Source organism: Sapajus apella, unplaced genomic scaffold, assembly GCF_009761245.1.
Source record: "Sapajus apella isolate SASKATOON/1434 unplaced genomic scaffold, GSC_monkey_1.0 scaffold46, whole genome shotgun sequence".
Classification (NCBI taxonomy): Eukaryota; Metazoa; Chordata; class Mammalia; order Primates; family Cebidae; genus Sapajus; species Sapajus apella.
The window spans coordinates 11,558,792-11,579,820 of record NW_022436986.1 but is presented as its reverse complement, the minus strand read 5'-3'; the positions used below and the strand labels follow the sequence as shown (position 1 = coordinate 11,579,820).

Below are 21,029 nucleotides of genomic sequence, written 5' to 3'. Positions count from 1 at the left end.
CTATATGTGTTCATATACATATGCATAGAAAAAAGGTCTGGATTTCAAATGCTAACAGTGATTAAATGAGGGGGGCGGTAAATATAATTATCAAAAATTTTAAGGCAAAAATTAATACTCTTCCGTGATGATACAGAATGTGAAAATAAAATTTATTTTCTTCTTTATATTTCTATTTTCTACCAAAGTAGTTAAGTACCATGAAAACAAACAAATAAATAGCTTACCAAGTGCACCAAGTATGACCAGAATCGTTAAGATCCACACAAGTACTCTTGATATATACCTGATTATCACCATCAAAATCATGGATAGAACTGCAGGGAAGATAAATAGAGAACATAAAGAATATTATTTGAAAATGCAGGTCAATATAAAGAAAAACCCTTTCAATTGTTATTTTTTCCCCCAGGGAAATAATTTGTTGCTATTGATCACAATTTAGATAAGGAAGGAAACTGGCTGCTGTTGTATATTTGACTTTGCTACTTGTAACACTTAAATAGCATCACTCAAAACCAGTCACCTAACTGTGGGTTTATAAACTATAGAAAAAAAAAACAAACAAACACATGCAAATGCACATGGTGACTCAAAAACAGCACAATACTGTTGTGGATTCACCACGGGGAAGACATCAGACATGCAAACATACATGCCAGCACACAAAGTGTAGAGAATGACATGTCATGTTGGTGACAAGAAAAATTACTACACATAGACAGAGATCAGTTAAATTCGGTGGTATACTTTATTGAGTAATCTATGTATTTCAGGACCAACTAACTTCTCTGACAGTCAGCAAGCTAGATGGCGTCTTATCCTTTTCTAGTTGTTTCTCCTCTAGAACTCCAGTGGATAGTCTGATCCTATGGAATAACATACTGAAGGCTACTATGGCCAAAATTCCTCTGTCTAATTTCTCAACTGAAGTCGGGGGTCCCAGGTGAGGAGACCTTCCTCAAAAAGGAGCAAAGCTGCTTGAGTTACACAGCCATTTCTGCTACCATCTACCCAAGCTAAATCCCATGTGCTATAACCTTGAGTAAAAATCTTAAAGAAGAAAGAAAAGATTTAATCCTTGCACTGGAAATACATTTCTGTAATAAAAATTTATAAAATTTTTAATTATCTAAAGGCCTATTCCACAAACAAATGAACAAAAATTTTTAAAGTTTATATTACATTCTTAAGCACCAAAAGAGAATCATTCTGATAAAAAAAATAGAATTCCAATGGCTTAACATTATTGGCACTATTTTTAATAGGATTTTTAGTTTTTTGGTTAAAGTATTCAACTATTTCAAAAAACCAAGTATTTTTTATATAAAGCTAGACTAATAGTCAAGTTTTTTGGGGCCACTTGCAAAGCCAAATAAATGGTTGGGATTTGTGTCTAGGTAACATTATTAAGGTACTCACTTTTGCAATAAATGTACAGGAACCAAAAACAGATGGGAGCCTTTCAAATATCACAGAAATAGATTTTCATATGGACAGCATTATTTCAATTGAGTCAAGTACTACCTAAGCAAAAAGAAAATACTCTCTAATGACAGGAAAGACGGAAATACAGCTTGTATCTTCTTAATGGCTATAATTGTTAACAGGCATAAATACTGTTTACTTATATCATGAAATAGCTGTTGATTCCTACAATAGTTTACTTTTCCCAACTAAGGAGGCCTATAAATAGTTCCAGATAAGGCTACATATAGTTCTAGAATAATATAGGGAGTTTTAACCTTGAAAACAAAATTTGTATTTGATTTATTATCTATTTATTGACTAGAAAACTCAGTGGCTAACAGGTGGAGATTTCCTAATTTTTCCAGCAATACATTGATACTATGCACTGCAGCAATGAAAAGAAAAGTGCATACTTCAAAAGTAATCTATCAGAAATCTAAGTTCTTAGATGGGAATACGTAAGAGAATATGTAGCCTCCCGTATAAGTAAATATACCTTTCAGGAATCATAACTAAAAACAGAGGATTGTTGATTCACTAACAGAAGCCTCCTGCTATCATATTAAAGTAGCTATAGACTTAATAACCAATGTTTGGGAAAACACCAGTTTTCTCCAATGAAAGAAAAAAAAAAGGGAATGAGTTTCAGATATATATACATACTTATATGTACATATTCTTAACTATATATAATCTGAAACAATGATTTTGGCTATGGGAAGTTAAACATTTTACAAGTATCCCCAGTTGTATTCATATTTTGGCTAAAAGACAAAACAGTCTTCTACTGCAATACTATGCAATAGCTAATAATGAGAAAAACAATTACCTAGTGATAACAAGCAAAGTCCCAATATAATTTCTTTGTTGGTCATTACTCCACTAATCAGCCTGTGTAAGACACTATTGTCACTGACAAAGGTGATCAGGGCCTCTGCAAACTTGGCATAGCAGGAAATGTTCACAGGAGCACAGCGATGGAAGAATGGAATAGGTGCACTGGTGACACAAGAAAAAAAATCAGAAAAAAAATTACTCCTACTTAATATAAATGCCACATCAAACACACAAATGAAAGGTGAATATGGCTGCAATACATTCCACCCTCCACACATCATTATGGGAGCTAAGAGCTGTGTGCTTAATGCTATGAGGATGACTGTCATGGGTAGTGATGCAAATCTTACCACAAGCCTTATCAAAGAGGGTGGAGTGCATGTTCCAACAGAAGACATTACCCTCCCCTTCTGAAAAGAAATGCACACACACGCATACACACACAGAACTACCAAAAGCAAAACCAAACACTTAAAACTCCTTAGCCTGCACATCTACCAATCAAGAGGCAGATGACAAAGCTTACAACACATACTTTATTGAACTGAAAATGAATTTTTGCCATAAGCGATTTAAAAATAAAAAGCACATGCTTTTACTTGAAATGTGCCACCATTAATAGAATGTTTCCTCTAACAAAACAGCATACGAAATCTCAGATTAATAAAGGTGTTTACGGCATAAGCTTAATACCTCTCATAGAAACAAAGTCATGCTGAGACATCAACAAACAGCATAATAGGCAGCTATTTAAAACAGTAACCATGAGTACTAATATATGGAAATGTTTATAATGTAAAAAAGAGGAAAAAAGTGTATCTAATATGATGTATCTGCATAAAAGATCATACATAATCATGAGAACAGAAAATATTTAAAAAGTGAAAAACACCGGACTTGTTACGGTCACAGAATTCTGGACTATTTTCTTTTTATCAGTTACTATTAATTTAAGATTATCTGTGTCTAAAAAGATGCAAAATAACCAATTACTTAGTCATTTATAGTAGGCTTATATGGACTGAAGCTTTTACTTGTGAAAGATTACAGCCATGCGTGAACTGTGACATTAGTCTGGTTTGTTACAACATTGTTCAACTTCTGAGAGATTTTAAACAAAGAACTATGAATATGCCTTTGGTTGTGATTTACTTGGATTCTAAGAGAACCAAATGCAAGTCCATGCATACACACTTATGTGTGCATTATGTTAAAATTTAGCCATCGCTAACATGAATCCCACATTTCCAGAACTGCTCTTATAACATTTTTTAATGGTATCCATGAAAATATGTTGATAGAGCTTTAAGTCGCAGCTACAACATTTTTGACTGGAATGATATAAATGTGTTCTCATTCTTGGTTGGCACTGTGTTTTGGTCCAATGAGTGAATAAAATTACATGGTTGGGCACTAAAAGGTTTCTAAGCTGAGCAAAGCAACTTTGTATGACTTGGAGCAAAACGCTATCCTTGTTCCTTCCTTGAAAAATAATGTGTCTTTTCAAATAAGAGTATAAGCACACTATGTATCAGTTTCCCTTAAATGTTAGTAAACGAGCACCATTAGTGGTAAGAATAAGTAACATTTTCTGTGCTGTCATATTTTGTGGAACATTAAAATAATATAATTTTAAAGATCCAGCCTTGCCTTGGTCTTGCTTTAGTAAATATATAAAAAAACGATGACATAATAATATGACATTAATATTCATTTTTAAAAATTGCCTCTTGTGTCCCTGTGTATTTGTGTAAACCTCCAAAATGGTATTAGTGAAAGTTAATGCCAAAGGTTTGATATTATATCAGAAAGTGCAGGAAGCCAGGGCATTCTAAGAAATGCTTGAATTATAGGTATTCAGGTCATTGTTTTTTAACCAAAAAGTGCTTTGCTAATGATATAAAAAATATTAAATTATAGAATACCTTTAAGTGAAGTAGATTTAGTTAAAAATATGAGAATCAAAAAGATTAACTCTAATTTTTTTTTTTTTTTTTTTTTTTTTTTTTTTGAGACAGTCTCGCTCTGTCACCTAGGCTGGAGTGCAGTGGCACGATCTTGGCTCATTGCAACACTGTAGCCTTCACCTCCCAGGTTCAAGCGATCCTCCTGCCTCAGCCTCCCAAGTAGCTGGAACTACAGGCACGTGCCACCATGCCTGGCTAATTTTTGTATTTTTAGCCAGGATGGTCTTTGTCTCCTGACCTTGTGATACACCTGCCTTGGGCTCCCAAAGCGCTGGGATTCTAGGCATGAGCCACTGCACCCAGCCTTAACGCTAAATTTCTCTAGATTTCTAAGTCAATGGAAGCTGATTTGTGACAGAAACCTTTAAGCTGACAACTCTGTCATGATGAAATTTCTGATGTTGTTTAGATGCTGTCTCTGCAAGTTAATGTCTCTGCCTAAGGACTCTTCTAACCATATTTTTAAACTAAAGCCTGGTTCTCTATCCTTCAAAACTAAAATCATCTCTGTTTCATGATTATCTATATCTCCATCCTCTTTATTTATTACCCTATCATCTCTGATTTAGTCTCTGTTTAACTCATTTGCCTCCAACCTTGAACATAAAATATATCCACTTAAGGATACTAATGTCTTTTTCTTGTTTTCAGTACCCACTATTTTTCTCGGCCCAGCTTTCTTGTTTTCTTTTTGCTGCCAGGTAACTATAAAAGCCCCAATTCTTCTAACCTTGCACCCTGCATGTAACTCCATTTCTCTCTTACTTTCTCCATTGGAGTAAGTACTCTGCAAGTCTCTTCAGCTCATCATCATCATCCAAGAGGGCACCCATAAATCGATGACCCAAAATTACATAGGAACAGATGCCCAATAAGTTCAGTGTTTTTCTTCTTTTCAAATTTAGGATGAGGAGAGATGATTTTAAAAGAAAATGACTATAACTCTCAAAATGAAAACCCTTCATTTTTATTTAGGAGGAAATGCTGGGTAATATCTGCTCTGAACTTACCCTTTCAAACATTTTTACACTGTTTATTAACACTTGTCCAATTGGAAAGAGTACTTTTATAAGTATCCTTCAAAGAACTGGAGCAAAAAGCAACAGTCCTTTACACCAAAATTCAATCTATGTCAGTTAAAAAAAAAAAAACCAACCTGATGCTCTAAATTTAAAGGTATAAAATTAGCACAAGCTGATTACATTGTTTAGCTGATAGTCAAAATCTGTTCCTAGTGGTAAGGAATAACAAAAATAGAAGGCAAACATAACAGGAAATAATATATAGGCACATAATTCAAAAGTAAAATAAAATACTTAGCTTTAAAGTAAAAAGCACGAGATTTGCTTGTTTGAAATCCCAACAAACTAGATTTCCTTATTTGTCATTCTTTTTCTCAACTTTTCCCCAAATAATAACAACTCTGCCAGCCACAGGGTTTTTGATACTTGAATTGTTTTCTTATTAAAAAAAAAAAAGTGCTCACTTCACCAGCACATATACTAAAATTGGAACGATACAGAGAAGATTAGCATGGCCCCTGTGCAAGGATGACACGCAAATTCGTGAGGCGTTCCATATTTTAAAATCAAATTAAAAAAAACAACAACTAAGTAACAATTGTGTCATTGAAATGGCTTGTTTTATATTTTAGCATTTAAATCCCACATGATTTAATGAATTTAGGTGGAGTTGAACTCACTGATTTCATATGCCTCTGAGAAAATAATATTTCTTAGGAGCCAGTATATGAGATCATTTCTACTTTAGTATCTTACCTAAAAGATACATTTTATGCTTCTTAATTAAAAGGACAAGCAGAAGGTATTCTATATACATTAAGTTTTTCCACCTTTCAAAGCCCATCAAATATTGAATCTTGAAGATGTTAACGTAGTCACATTAGGAAGTGATGTTGTTTCACTTGCTGAAGCAGTCAACAAGAACAAAATAAATTTACAATGAGCCTTTAAAAAAGTTTTACATTAGTTCCTCATATGAAAATTATATCTTACCTTGGCAAACATTGTACATTTACCTTTAAGTTCAGATCATCACAGTTAATAAGCTCCTTAAAGTATGATAACAAACAATGCCTAATACCACTTGTCCATGTGCCTTCACAAGAAGACAGGAGTCTGCTGCAACTCATATCATTGCTTTAGATCCTCAGGTTATAAATAAACAATTACATATGATTTGTAGCCAAAGTTTTATTTCAGAAAGTATAACAATAAAGTATTCTGGCAATATCTCTATAGTACACTAAAGGCAGGAAATACGAGACTAAATATGGAGTGGTATTTCTTTTATCTCTTCTTTCGCCCCTTTTAATACGTTTTTATTATTTATTTATTTACTTTTTATAGAGAGATAGGGTCTTGCTATGTTGCTCAGGCTGGTTTTGAACTCCCAGGCTCAAGCAATCCTCCTGCCTTAGTCTCCCAAAGTGTTGGGATTACAAGCATGAGTCACTGTGTTCAGCCTTCTTTCACTCCTATACTCTTTATTGTTGTTGAGCACTGACTATGGTATAGACTACAACATCCTGGATTCAAATTCCAATTTGTAACAATTAGCTGTATGGTTTTAGATAACTTAACTGTAACCTCTCTCATCTTCTATTTCCCCATCTACAAACTGGGGGCAATATCTTGATAGGTTTTTGTGAAGGTTAAATGAGATAATGTATATGAGCAATACTGTGGGATAGCTGGCACATAGCAGATGATTTGTAAATGTTAATTTATTCTTGAATCCTCCATTGAAAAACAGGAACAGATAACATTTTTTCTTGGCTATTAATTTCTTTCTTTCTTTTTTTTTTTTCAGACAGAGTCTTGCTCTGTTGCCCAGGCTAAAGTGCAGTAGTGCAATCTTGACTCACCGCAACTCCACCTCCCAGGTTCAAGCAATTCTCAAGTCTTAGCCTCCTGAGTAGCTGGAATTACAGGCATGCACCCCATGCCCAGCTAATTTTTCTGTTTTTGTTTCGCCATGTTGGCCAGGTTGGTCTCGAACTCCTGGCCTTGAGCAATTCACCCCCCTCAGCCTCCCAAAGTGCTGGAATTACAGGCATGAGCCACCACACCCAGCCTTTGGTTATTAATTTCTCATCTTTACATTATTGTATCATTAATTTCCCAGAACCTAGTAACCTTTCTGGCATCCAGAGGTACCTAAATATATGATGAATAAAGTGAATTTATGTAATCTGCTTCTACTATTGCTATTTTATCTGGCTATTTCTAAAAGCATTGTAAACATGCAGGCTAGTTATTCCCTATCTTGCCACCATGGTTGGCATTTCACCAATAGAGAGTTATGAATCTGGATAAAATACAACTCTTTCTAGGCATTTATTTTTAAAATTCAAAAGCTTTTAGGAATGGTAATCATCTGGTTATTATGTGTCACTAATACTTTAGTGAAAATTAGTTTACAATTGCTTTTCTCTAAAACAGGTGCTGCTTTTAGCTATAAAAGATCCCTGGATACCCAGGAAGGATGGGCCAAAGGAAGAGGTTCTAGAAGTTTAGAGAAACACCTCCTAAGTCTAGTGCCAAGCACAGTAATGGATGTTTAATGTATATCATCTGGTTTAATTCTTACAATTCCTTGAGGGGAATATGACTATTCCCATTTCACACATGAGAAAACTTGCTTTACAGAGAGGTTAAGAGACTTGCTCAAGCTGACAAATAGAAAGTAATTACATGGAATTCACCCCAGACTTATCTCAAACTTCACGTTCTTCTGTCCAATAGTATGCTCCTAGAACACCAAAAGAGATGTCAAAGATGCTGAGGGGTGCATGCCTGCCCCATAGTTTTACCAGGTGCTGGTCTTTGACCATTAAAAAAAGTCACCAAAAACATAGTCCCTACTAGACTACGAGTTTAAGGACAGAGACTAGATCTTACTCATGTTTGGAGACTTGGTATCTAATACAAAGGTGTGTGGAATGGGGCAATGCCCCAGATCTTTTTATTAAAACAAATTTATTCTTATTCTTGGATCCTTTCAGTTTGTTTACCTAATATTAAATAGCTCTGATATTTACAAGATTTGCCTTCTTTTTTATCAACTGTTCTTCTCTCCTTTCCAACTGGCTTAGTTCAGACAAAAGTGATAACAAACTTGGACTGTGATGTACTAAAATAAGTAAAACATAAGGATCTTTAAACGCAGCATAAACACAGCATGCAGTCAGTTTTCAGATGGTATAGGTTCAGCACTGCATTTTAGATTAATGAGATATCAGATGATGATCTTGTTAGAAGCCATTTCTGTCCATCTCTAAAATCTTCTCCCCTAATACTATGCTCTGTCTTCCAGTGAATATCCCTAGGACATTGTGAGATGCATGTGTGCACCAAAAACTGGAAAATCCAAGATAACCAGGAACAGACAGTCCTCAACATGGTGGCTTCAGAGGTCAGAGGCATGGAAGGAGGTGCAGGATGAGCTGAGCTGCCCCACCCCACATCCAACCCCCATTAAAGGGGAGCAGAGACCTCCCTCTCACACCCAGGCTTTCTGGCTGTCCTGTCATAATATGTTTTAATCTTGAAAGCATGATTCTACACTCAAAGTAGACATTTAAAACAGACTTTACCACTTGGGTAGATAATGGTATAGACCTTTTCTCATTTTTATATGGATAAATTTTCTCCTAAGACTATTCAAAAGATTTCCTTTACTTTACTGCCACAGCCTCCCTAATATTCTCAATTTTTATGAATGCAATCTCCTTACCTGTTGGTTTAAGGCCATAATTTGTAGGTCTTTCTTACTATCTTTCAAAATAGTCCCTTTATTTTTATGTCTACAGGCGTTAAATTTTGATTTTCAATAGCAACTTCACAAGATTAATGAGCTAAAAATATATTTAACTGATGCATTTTTTGTACTTTCAACAGAAAATTTCAAATTCAAGCTAATAAACCCCAAGTTACACCCTTAAGTAATCCAAAAGAAAGTAGACATGAGTCCCCAAAATTTTTATACAACAGCTTCTATAATATATTGAGATACAATAAAAGTGGCCTCAAGTCAATTTTCCTGAAGAAATTGACTCATGTTACACATAGTTGGCAATATACACTAAGGTGGTGATCTGACCAACACTCCAAAGTGTGTGGGTGTGTGTGCACACACGAGCGCATATACAGAAATATACACATACGCATATACATATACCTACCTAATTCTGAGGATACATTCTACAAGGTTTGATAATTCATTTCCTTTCAAAAATCTATTTATAATGTTAAATGTTGCTTTACTTATAACTACTTTGAGATCCTTCCAAGGAACATTTCTTGTTTCATCTTTGTATCTATTAACGCACAGTAGGTACTTAATAATAAATGTTTGTTGAATAAGACCTTGGATAAGATATAGCAAACAATGTAATACAGAGAATGTTACATAAAAAAATACAACCTGAAAGAAACTATGGGGAATAATCACTGGCATATGTTCTAAATTTATGAAGTAAATAAACAATCCCAGTAAATATTACTGGGATCAATTCTAAAACTCTTTGGAGATTGTGAAAGTTGGTTTCTGACTTTGTTGCAGATTTCATAGCAATTCAGTGGTTTTGTGTACTTAAAAATTATGGCATGAAAATAAAAACAAAAAAAGCAAGCCCCCTAAAAGAAATTTAAAATAACTCAGAACAAGAAAAGTTGGTTGTCTGTGTTACTTTTAAATATGAAATAATGTCATTTCTATTGCTACTTTAAAATTTTTGTTATAAAAGTATTGGACCTGGCCAACAGGTATCATCAAATGACTATTTTCTCAGAATAACATATATTGTTTAAAATTTACCTACAAAAACAATAGTCACAAGTTAACAACTTTGCAATAAAATTTACCTCGCTGGAACTGGTAGTTTTGGGCAGAGAACAGAAGATTTTGAAGATGTAGTGTATTCAGAAGGCTTTAGGTTGTAGCTACATAGTGCTGAACCTGTTAAAAGAAAAATTATATGTCAGCTGGCTCAACAGTCTGAAAAAATTCTCTTACAGATTCATTTTAATTTTGTATTATTCAACATATTCAACTTTCCAAACATCACAGAATTCATAAAAATCTGATTTGATCTATATTATCAGTCTTTAATCATTTAAAACCGATTCTTCTCTAAAATTACTATTAATGTAATTCATGTACAAATTTTAATTAATATTAAAGGTAATAAGTACTAGAACTACCTTTATTGAGTGTCAGGTTATCTGCAAGATGACATTTATGTATTATAAAATTTACTATAACTCTATAAGGCAGGTTTTATTAGGCCTACTTTAGAGAGAAGGAAATAGAGGCTAAGAGATAAGGTAAATAACTTGCCTAAGAACACAGAGCTAGTAAGAGTAGAGCTGGGATTAAACACCACATCTCTTTGATTACAAAGCCTGTGCTCAACTACACATTATGCCTGTCTTTCCTATGCTTTCCATTACTAAATGTTTACAATTACCGCATATAACACATGTAAATTCAGACAATACATGAGCAGAAAAAAAAAAGCAGGAAAGCAGGAAAACTGTAAGGGTAGCAGGAATCAATTCTAACTATAAATAAACTGAACAAATTGATAAAACTGAAAAATTGATAAATATGATTCCTAGTTTTCGGAGTTTAAGGTAGCTTACATTCAACTTTAGATTGGTTATGCAAAAAAACCATTAATTTTTCTGATTATATGGCCAACACATATCTAATATATGTAAAATGTATATAATGTAAAATTTATGTACTACATTTATATATTATATAATTTAGTATAACTCTATAAAGCTGGTATATACATTTTCTTAAAATAGAAAATTGGGATGAATACAATCCACTAAATCCTATATAAGTCTTATTTTACTGACCTGCTAATTTTAAAATACAGCAACTAGAATACTCAAAGGTTCATTGTATAATATATTGTTAAGTGAGGAGACCTAGGCTCCAGTTCTAATTTTGCTGCATTTAATCACATAAACTGTTTATATTTGATTAACTGATATTCCTACCAGATTACTAATTTGGTCAAATACTTTATTCTTAAGTAAACAGAATAGCTTTGCATTTGTATTATGATAATGAACTTTTATATTATACCACCAAGGAAAAAGCTTAAAATATAATGTGAACAGCAGACTGCAACACTGCATTAATCATGGAAAAGGCATGTAAGCATATGAGAAGGAACTGTAAGGGAATATAGAAAAAAGATTCATTTAATAGTACAACAAAATTGGGAGCATATTTGTTTCATTTATATCTTGTCCTATCAATCAAAATAATTTTTAGAAAGGCAACCATTAACTGAGCAATGCTGCACCAAACCAGCAAAAAACCTAAGTGTTTAAATATGTGAGCCTTAATAGCATACCGAAATAAGTACATGTAGCATATATTTTATATATAGTCCCACTAATTTGACAATGCAAAATATTTTTAAAGAGATAATTACAAGTTACATGGCAGTTCTTCAAGCTTTTTAATTTAAGATAGCCTCAGTAAGAAACTAAGTTTTAAAAATTGTGCTTGACTATTCTTTTCCATTTTAACAATCTATTTTTTTTAAAAAAGGTAAGCATGAATATTAAATATTTAACTCTGCTAAGAGTAATGTCTTTCATGCTTGAATATAATGCCACTAGATTACATTTATAGCAATTTTGCAGAAAACATGACAACAATGGCAAGCAAACATTTTAGACTAATCCTGAAATAGCTAGGTATCCTAATACAGAACTGCTTATGAAAAATAGCAACTGTGCCAATAAGTGCAGAGCACCCAATGTGATCATCAACTTCCTGATCTGAACTGTCAACTTATTTCTTTCAGAGTCCAAGATGGAATCGACTTGAACAAAATAAAAGGCCCTAACTAAAGCACTTTGTGTCAGTGCTGCCAAACCCACAGCTTCATCTGAATTCAGTTAGCATAATCTCTATCCCCACCCTTTCTTCATTTAAAAAAGGAGGTCAGCAGGTGCAACGAAGTTCAATTTTATAAATACTTTCCCAGGATAATACTCAATGAAAGGATAATAGCCTTATCTCTGATGGTGTTCTGGGACACAGGCCAGTGCTAAATAGATCCTGTGCTAAACAGATTAAACGAAAAAGATCTTTACAATGTGTTAGTAGTAATAATCATAAGAAATCTTATACTACTTCCTGCTCAAAGGGTTGATGAACAGAGAAGCCTCAATGAAGAACATTAAAACAGTGCAGCAATGGCAAAGATTTTACAATTGTATTTCTTTCATGTTCATTAGTTAAGGCATTTTCAGTGACCATTTTGAAAGTAGAATCTGTTTTATTTTTTTACAGTGAAAGTATAAATAATACTTAGCACACAAAGTTTGGATATAACCAGTAAGACAAAGTTTTCCTTCTAACGCAATAGCAGGTAAAAATTATACATGAGTAATGAAAAGCAGAAAACTAAGAATAAAAGCTTATCTAAAGCACACCAGATGCAATCCATGCAACTCAGCCAATATTATTCAGACTATCAAAATGAGTGAGCTTAGGAATCCTAACTTTAGTGTAAAAACACTTATCATGGTAAATGGTTGCTATGGCCCCCAGAATGTTTAACTACTACAATTTCTCAAATGCTGTATAATAGTCAATTATTTACTTTTATTTATTATTCTTTAGCTCAATATCAGTTACATCAGCTCCCCTAAGAGGTACATTTCCATCACTACACTCCAAATATTACAGATGAAAAATAAAAAAAGTAATACTTCCAAGGCCTTAAATGTAATTGGTGGCTTATTTAGAAGTGGAATTCTTTGCCCCTAAGCTGCCATGCTTCCTTTGTGCCATTCCTAATACTCATAATTGGGCAAGTATTCAATAATCTCCTAAACAAAACAAAACAAAATATACATATATGTTCTACAGATACCCCAAAAAGAACATCTCTGGAGAAAAATTAGTTCCACCATGTACTTTTCTGCCTGTATATTTTCTGTCCTGGTTAATGGTTCCATCATCTGTGAAACATACAAGTCATCCTACATCTTTTTTATTTACTGTCTTCCTATACCATTCAAGAGATACCGCATCCTGAGGATTGGACCTTCCTATGTTATCTTAGACTTTCATGATCTCCTACAGAGTCAGTTAAAATACTCTTTTAAAGTGTTTCTCATCTCCATCCTGCATATAACCATCAGAATGGTCTTTGTAAAATGAAAATTAGTCATACTATACCCCTATCCTCAGGATGAAGTCCAAACATCCTGGAATCAAGATCCTTCTAAGGCAAGTTTCTACCTTAAACTCCAGGCTCATCTCAACATAATAAACTACTTGAAATCAGTGCTTGCTGTTTAACAAGCTTCCAGGCTTCCACACATGCTGTTCCCTCTGCTTGTTCTATCCTTTCCCAGCTAGCACCTGAGTGTTAACATCTGAGCAGAATTTCTACACATTATTCAAACTTCATTTCTTCTGTCAAGCCTTCTCTGACTCACCCAACAAAGCTATTTACTACTTAGCTCTGTGATAAAAACATGGCATATGCTTTTGTAATTTTTTGTTTATATATTATCTCTGTTTTTGTAATGCAAACTCTTTGAGAACTTGAACCTTATGGCTTTGGAATGTCTGGAACCTATATTTCCTGGTACACAGATGTCATCCAAAAGCCTTCTGTTGAATAAAATAGATATCCTGAGTGGGGAAAAGATAAAATAATTGTTTTGAATCTATTATGTTTTGTGTTATATACAATGTTCAGATGCTTTTCACCATTTGCTACAAAGTATACTATATAAAACAAGTTCCTCAATCTTGCTATTAGGACATTTTGTGCTGGACAATTCTTGGTTGTAGGGGGTTGTCCTGTGCATTGCAAGATGTTTAGCAACATCCCTGGCTTCTGTCCACTAGATTCCAGTAGTCTCTCCCTAAGCTCTCACCACAGCCAAAAATTTCTCCAGACATTGCCAATTATCTTAGGGGAGGCAAAAGCACTCTTAGTTGTGAACCAATGGTTTAAAACAGCACATTATTTGAAATAAAGATACAAAACCAAGAGAGGCTATGTTGAAGGCTAATTTTTCTTGCTTTAAAATTTTGTTTAATTTACCACCACAATATTTGTATGATGGATTAAAGAAGAAATATTCTTTAAAACATGATTTAGAAATTTGAAATTAATAGAAGAGAGAGTCTCTCAATGCAGAACAGTTTTTATTATGAAAGATTTCCATTGCCTTGTGATGTCTAATGAATTTAACCTCTTTTTCTCTAATTAGGAAACCACTATTTATATGCTGAGAGAATGGAAGATAATTTTCCAATTTTAATTCCTAGTAACCCATGAAAAATATGGACATATTTGCAACTCCCAAGAAGTATCCACCTACAGAAATTATCCACGTAAGAATGTGGCATCATCTGTCAACCACTGTTGGCACATACTAGGCACACATAATAAATATTTGCTGAGTGAATTAATTTTGAACATCCATGTACAAGACTTCTGCTGGGTGTTGTGGAGGCTAAGGAGAATTCTGCAACTATACTGCAAACTCCTTAAATGTGAGCACTGTACTTTGTATCTCTGATGCATACTTAATGGGTACCAAGTATTTGTTGAATGAAAGAATTAAACTGCATTATCAAATGTAAGAATTTTCCTTCTTTTTAAACAACCAAGAATCCTTGCTGATCTCTGACTTGGAGGCAATTCAGTTGCTAGAGTTGATCATTTCATTCATTTATAAATGATATCAAGTCAAATCTTTTGACTTACTGTGCCAAAAAGAATACATAATTAATCTAGAGTTTAAATTTTACTGATGCTGACTGGTAAGAAAAAGGATAATATGCTGATCATCTATTGATACTGTCTCTAACAACCAGATAACAATAATCAAAAGATTTATTAGTATTCACAACTAGCATTATCTGAATGGACCACACAATCAGTTAGTTTTTAATGGCTAAACAATAATCATTAAGAAAACACCAAGCTAGACTAGGCATGGTGGCTCATGCCTGTAATCTCAGCACTTTGGGAAGCTGAGGAAGGCGGATCATGAGGTCAGGTGATTGAGACCATCCTGGCAAACACCGTGAAATCCTGTCTTTACTAAAAATACAAAAAAATAGCCAGGTGTGGTGGTGTGCGCCTGTAGTCCCAGCTACTCAGGAGGCTGAGGCAAGAGAATCACTTGAACCTGGGAGGCAGAGGTTGCAGTGAGTCAAGATCGTGCCACTGTGCTCTAGCCTGGGCAATAGAACAAGACTCCCTCTCAAAAAAAAAAAAAAAGTTACGAGACTCCATCTCAAAAAAAAGAAAGAAAATACCAAGCTTCATGGCTCTGCTCAAAATGTAAACATTGTCTCAAGGGCAGGTTATAAAGCTCTCAAATATTTTTTCAAAATATAGTACATTGAAGAAGCACTCTTAAATGGGAGTGCTTTTTCTACATGCTATAAACGGGAGGCAAACAAAAGGAAAATAAGATTTCTGACAGAGTTTACTACTGTGTTAGGAAAGATAAAATAGGTATTATAAATTAGTTTGATAAGAATAATGGAAAAGGTAATAAAAATTTCATGTGAACGATTAGCACTGAAAACCTGTAGTCAGCCCCTAAATGACTCGCAAGTTATGTTCATTTCTATTTATTTATTTATTTTATTTTTTATTTTTTTTAGAGACAGTGATATTGCTATGTTGCCCAGGCTGGCCTTGAACTCCTCAGCTTAAGTGATCCTCCCACCTTGGCCTCTTACTAGCTGGGAATACAGACATGCATCACTACTCCAGGGAGATTGTACTCATTTGTAAACTGCCATTTAGAATTTAGATAGCAAGTGCAAAAAATAAAAATAATATGCAAAGCATCTGATACAGTCCATGGCATACAATAGGTACCAATAAATTGTATGTTGAAACAAAACCAGGGCTTAGGTCTGATGTTTCTCTTCCGATTCAGATGCCCATGCTGAACAATGGGGACAGAGGAGTGAAGTGAAGGGTGGTTTATGGACCAGAGATGCTGGGCCAGAATTAGAGAAGAGAGAAAGCAGAACTGTCTGAGCAGGCACTATCTTCCCCTTCCCCTCACCACCTGTGTTGGTATGGCTGGGTTGAGATGAAAATCTCACATAAAGCTGAAGGAGGGAGATTCTTCTCTCCCACTACAATGTAGATAGTCCCCTCTGATCCATGGAAATACATTTCAAGACCCCCCTGATGGATGCCCAAAACTGTGGGTAGTACCAAACCCTCTATATAAAATGTCTTTTCAATCTGATAACTGATAAGGCTACTAAGAGATTAACTGGTGGGTAGCATACACAGTGTGGATATGCTGGACAAAGGGATGACTCATGTCTGGGTGGGATGGGACAGGTCTGTGCACGATTTCATCATGCTACTCAGCAAAGTGTAAAATGTAAAACTTATGAATTGTTTGTTTTAAAATTTTTCCAATAAATATTTTCAGACTGCAATTGACCATGGGTAACTAAAATTGAACAGTAAAACTGTGGATAAGGGAGAACTACTGTATGTGTTATCTGAGCTTTTAAAAATAATGATAATAAGGAGCAAAGTAGCCTGTTCATCAGAAACTGAAGAGAAGGAAAGTAAAAGTAAGATGGAATTCATGTGCTGCTGAAAATAAGAACTCAGATGGGAGCTCTCACTAGATGGTTTTAGTTTTCTCTGTAGGGCATAAGTTTAGGAAATAGGACAAACAAGAGGGCTTAAAAGAAGAAGAGATATGAATAATCACTTGGATAGTATGTATAAGGGAGATAAATGAATGAATAAAATGAGTTATTTAGAGATGAATAAACAATTGATTTCACAGAAATAGTGTTTAGATTGGAGCAGAACAATTTACCTGTTGGTGTCAACTCACACAGATACAGAATTGAGGATAAATGGACCTGTGAGAATGAGAAATTAAGTGGCAATAGAGGTGAATAGGGAAATCCAGCCTATCATTCTTTCAAAAAACATTTATGGATATCTACTATGTGAGCCTCTATATTAGGGCCTGGATATTCTCAGATGCATAGGGCTTGTCCCTAGGAAATTCATATACAACTACAAGAAGTTCGATATCAAGTCCTTATGGTATTTGGCAACTTTAATTTTTTAAAAGCAATTTTTAAACTGTTTTCTTCTCTAGCATTATGTATTTATAATATTGTGTTATATGAATTATGAACCATAAAAACAAATGCACATATGTACCCTTTCTCCCAACTTATGCACTAGCACTCATACTTCTTTTTTTTTTCTTTTTTGAGATGAAGTTTTGCTCTGTCGCCCAGGCTGGAGTGCAGTGCACAATCTTGGCTCGCTACAACCTCCACCTCCCAGGTTCAAGCCATTCTCCTGTCTCAGCCTCCCCAGTAGCTGGGACTGCAGGTGCACACCACCATGCCTGACTAATTTTTGTATTTTTAGTAAAGACGGAGTTTTACCATGTTGGCCAGGCTGGTCTTGTACTTCCGACCTCAGGTGATCCACCTACCTCGGCCTCCCAAAGTGCTGGGATTACGGGTGTGAGCCATGTGCCCAGCCAGCCCTCACATTTTTCACATTTGTTTGTCTGTTTTTCAAAGCTCTTTGTAATACGGTAGCATCTCCACAATACCAATTTAATTTCCAGCTATTGTTTCCAAACTCTCTATTCTTGTCAGACATACTTGACAGGGGCATTCCACAAATTCTAAGTGCCCAAGAAAATAACTCCTCTTTCTTGTGGCGCGTGCCTGTAGTCCCAGCTACTCAGGAGGCTGAGGCAGGAGAATTGCCTGAACCTAGGAGGCGGAGGTTGCGGTGAGCCGAGATAGCGCCATTGCACTCCAGCCTGGGTAACAAGAGTGAAACTCTGTCTCAAAAAAAAAAAAAAAAAAAAAAAAAAAAGAAAAGAAACAAAGAAACAAAGATCTGAGGAAACAATTTATTTGCTTAATAAATACATTTCTTACAACCACCACCATAGGAACCAAGAGCTTCTTCTCCTTTAATTTCTAGAGGTAATAAAATTTCATGTGAATGGATGGTTGTCAGTGCTAAAAAGTACTTTCAAACGTTGTGATGGAAACTTAAAATTCTTTGAAAAGGATTTATATTATCTTCTAATTCTAGTAAGAAACATGTTATATTGCCTTGCATCTTAAAATAGGTATAAAATTAGCACTTAAACTGTTACTACCTCAAACAGGACTCTTCTCTTTCATGAACTTAATAAAAATTATGATAAAATACAGAAAACATAAAATTACTATCTTAATCATTTGTAAGTGTACAGCTTAGTGACATTAAGTACATTCAAACTGTTGTGCAAGAATCACCACCATCCATCTCCAGAACTCTCTTCATCTCGCAAAACTAAAACTTTTTACCCATTAGACGATATCCCCATTCTATTCTCCCTACCACCCTGGCAACTATCATTCTACTTTCTGTCTATATAAATTTGACTACTCCAAGGTGGAATCATCCAGTATTTATCCTTTTGTGAGTGGCTTATTTCACTTCGCATAATGTCCTCAAGGTTCATCCATGTTATAGTGTGTGTTGGAATTCTTTTTCCTATTTCTTATTGTGCTAAAACATACATAACATATAATTGACTGTCTTAACCACTTTTAAGTGTATAGTACAGCAATATTAACTATACGCATATTGCGGTACTACAGATTTTTAGAACTTTTTCATCTTATAAATTTTTTTTTTTTTTTTTTTTTTTTTTTTGAGACGGAGTTTAGCTCTTGTTACCCAGGCTGGAGTGCAATGGCGCGATCTCGGCTCACCGCAACCTCCGCCTCCTGGGTTCAGGCAATTCTCCTGCCTCAGCCTCCTGAGTAGCTGGGATTACAGGCACGCGCCACCATGCCCAGCTAATTTTTTGTATTTTTAGTAGAGACAGGGTTTCACCATGTTGACCAGGATGGTCTCGATCTCTTGACCTCGTGATCCACCCGCCTCGGCCTCCCAAAGTGCTGGGATTACAGGTGTGAGCCACCACGCCCAGCCTCATCTTATAAATTTGAAACTCTAGTCACTGAACCACAACGCCCTTTTTCCGCCTCCTACAGTTCCTGGCAGGCACACTTCTACTTTTTGTTTCACGTAAGTGGGATTATGCAGTCTTTTTCTTTTATGACTGACTTATTTGACTTAGCATAGTGTCCTCAATTTTCAGGGAAGTTGTACCATATGACATTGTTTCCTCCTTTTTTAAGGCTAAAATAATATTCCATTGTACGTATATAGCACATTTTCTTTGTTTTTGCTTGTTTTTGAGGTTTTGTTGAGACGGTCTCATTCTATCACCTAGGCTACAGTGCAGTGGCATGATCTCGGCTCACTGCAACCTCCTAAGCTCAAGTGATCCTCCCACCTCAGCATCCCGAGTAGCTGAGACTACAAGTGCATGCCACCATGTTTGGCTAATTTTATTTTTTGTAGAGATGAGATCTCACTATGTTGCCCAGGCTGATCTTGAACTCCTCAACTCAAGTAATTTTCTTGCCTCAGTTTCCCAAAGTTATGGGACTACAGGTGTGAGCTACCATGACTGGCAGTACACCATATTTTCTTTATCCGTTTATTGGTCCACGGACATTACGTTGCTTCCACCTTTTGGCGATTGTGAATAATGCTACAATAAACATGGTTGTGCAAATAACTCTTCAAGATCCTATGTTCAATTCTTTTAGATATATTCTCAGAAGTGGGACTGCTATATTATATACTGATTTTATTTTTAATTTTTTGAGGAACTTCCATACTATTTTCCATAGCAGCTGCACTGTTTTACATTCCCATCAATGGTATACTAGGGTTCCAATTCTCTACATCCTCACCAACACTTCTGTGATTTTTCTGTGTGCTTTTTATAGTAGATCTTCAAATAGTCTAGATATTAACTCCTTACCAGATATCTGATTTGCAAATATCTTCTATGGGTTGACTTTTCACTCTGTTGATGTTTGTCCTTTGATGTACAGTTTTTAATTCGATATAATCTAATTTATTATTTTTTTCTTTTGTTGCCTGTGCTTTTGATGCAATTTGGTGCCATCCAAGAAATTATTGCCAAATGCAATGCCATGCAGCTTTCCCCTACATTTTCTTCTATGAGTTTTTATAGTTTTAGCTCTAAGTTAGCCTCTTTCATGGACTCTTAACTATTCCCTCTTACTGATTTGAAAATTTCGCACTTAAGTTTGAATTATATATTAAAGATATTCCCCTCTGAAATTAATGATTGAGGTCTACATATTTGAGGTCAAAAGGCCTGTGTAGTTTCTAAAAGAAATATGCTGTAACAACATGCAGACATAGATTCTAATAAAAATTATTTGCTACTCTTGAATTATTTGCTACAACTTGCACTTTAAATGATAGAAAGGATAATTGAATGGCCAGGTGTGTGGCTCATACCTGTAATTCCCACACTTTGAGAGGCCGAGGAGAAGGGATCACTTAAGGATAGGAGTTTGAGTCCAGCCTGGACAACACAACAGCTCATTGCCACATAAAGTAAAAAAATTATCTGGGCATGGTGACACATGCCTGTAGTCCCAGCTACACAGAAGGCTGAGGCAGGAGAACCACGTGAGCCCAGAAGTACAGGGCTGCAATGAACCATGACTGTGCCACTGTATTACAGCCTAGACCACTGCACTTCAGCCTGTCTCTGCACTTCAGAAAAAAAACCAGATAACTTAAAAAGA

The 21,029-nt window shown here is 35.1% G+C and overlaps 1 protein-coding gene and 1 non-coding gene across 5 annotated transcripts in view; one reads left to right on the top strand and one right to left on the bottom strand.

Moving 5' to 3' along the window:
- The window catches only part of SLC44A1 (solute carrier family 44 member 1), a 183,396-nt gene that overhangs the window by 70,866 nt on the left and 91,501 nt on the right, over positions 1-21,029 (bottom strand). For all 4 annotated transcript variants that reach the window (XM_032240248.1, XM_032240247.1, XM_032240246.1 and 1 more), the window contains 3 exons: positions 10,163-10,256; positions 2,300-2,469; positions 228-317 (listed from right to left, as the gene is read on the bottom strand). In XM_032240248.1, coding sequence (XP_032096139.1) covers positions 228-317; positions 2,300-2,469; positions 10,163-10,256 — 354 coding nt within the window. The remainder of the gene's footprint in view (positions 1-227; positions 318-2,299; positions 2,470-10,162; positions 10,257-21,029) is intronic.
- LOC116524931 lies at positions 5,753-5,859 on the top strand. The gene has a single exon (XR_004257530.1). It is a non-coding gene; the product is annotated as a U6 spliceosomal RNA (small nuclear RNA).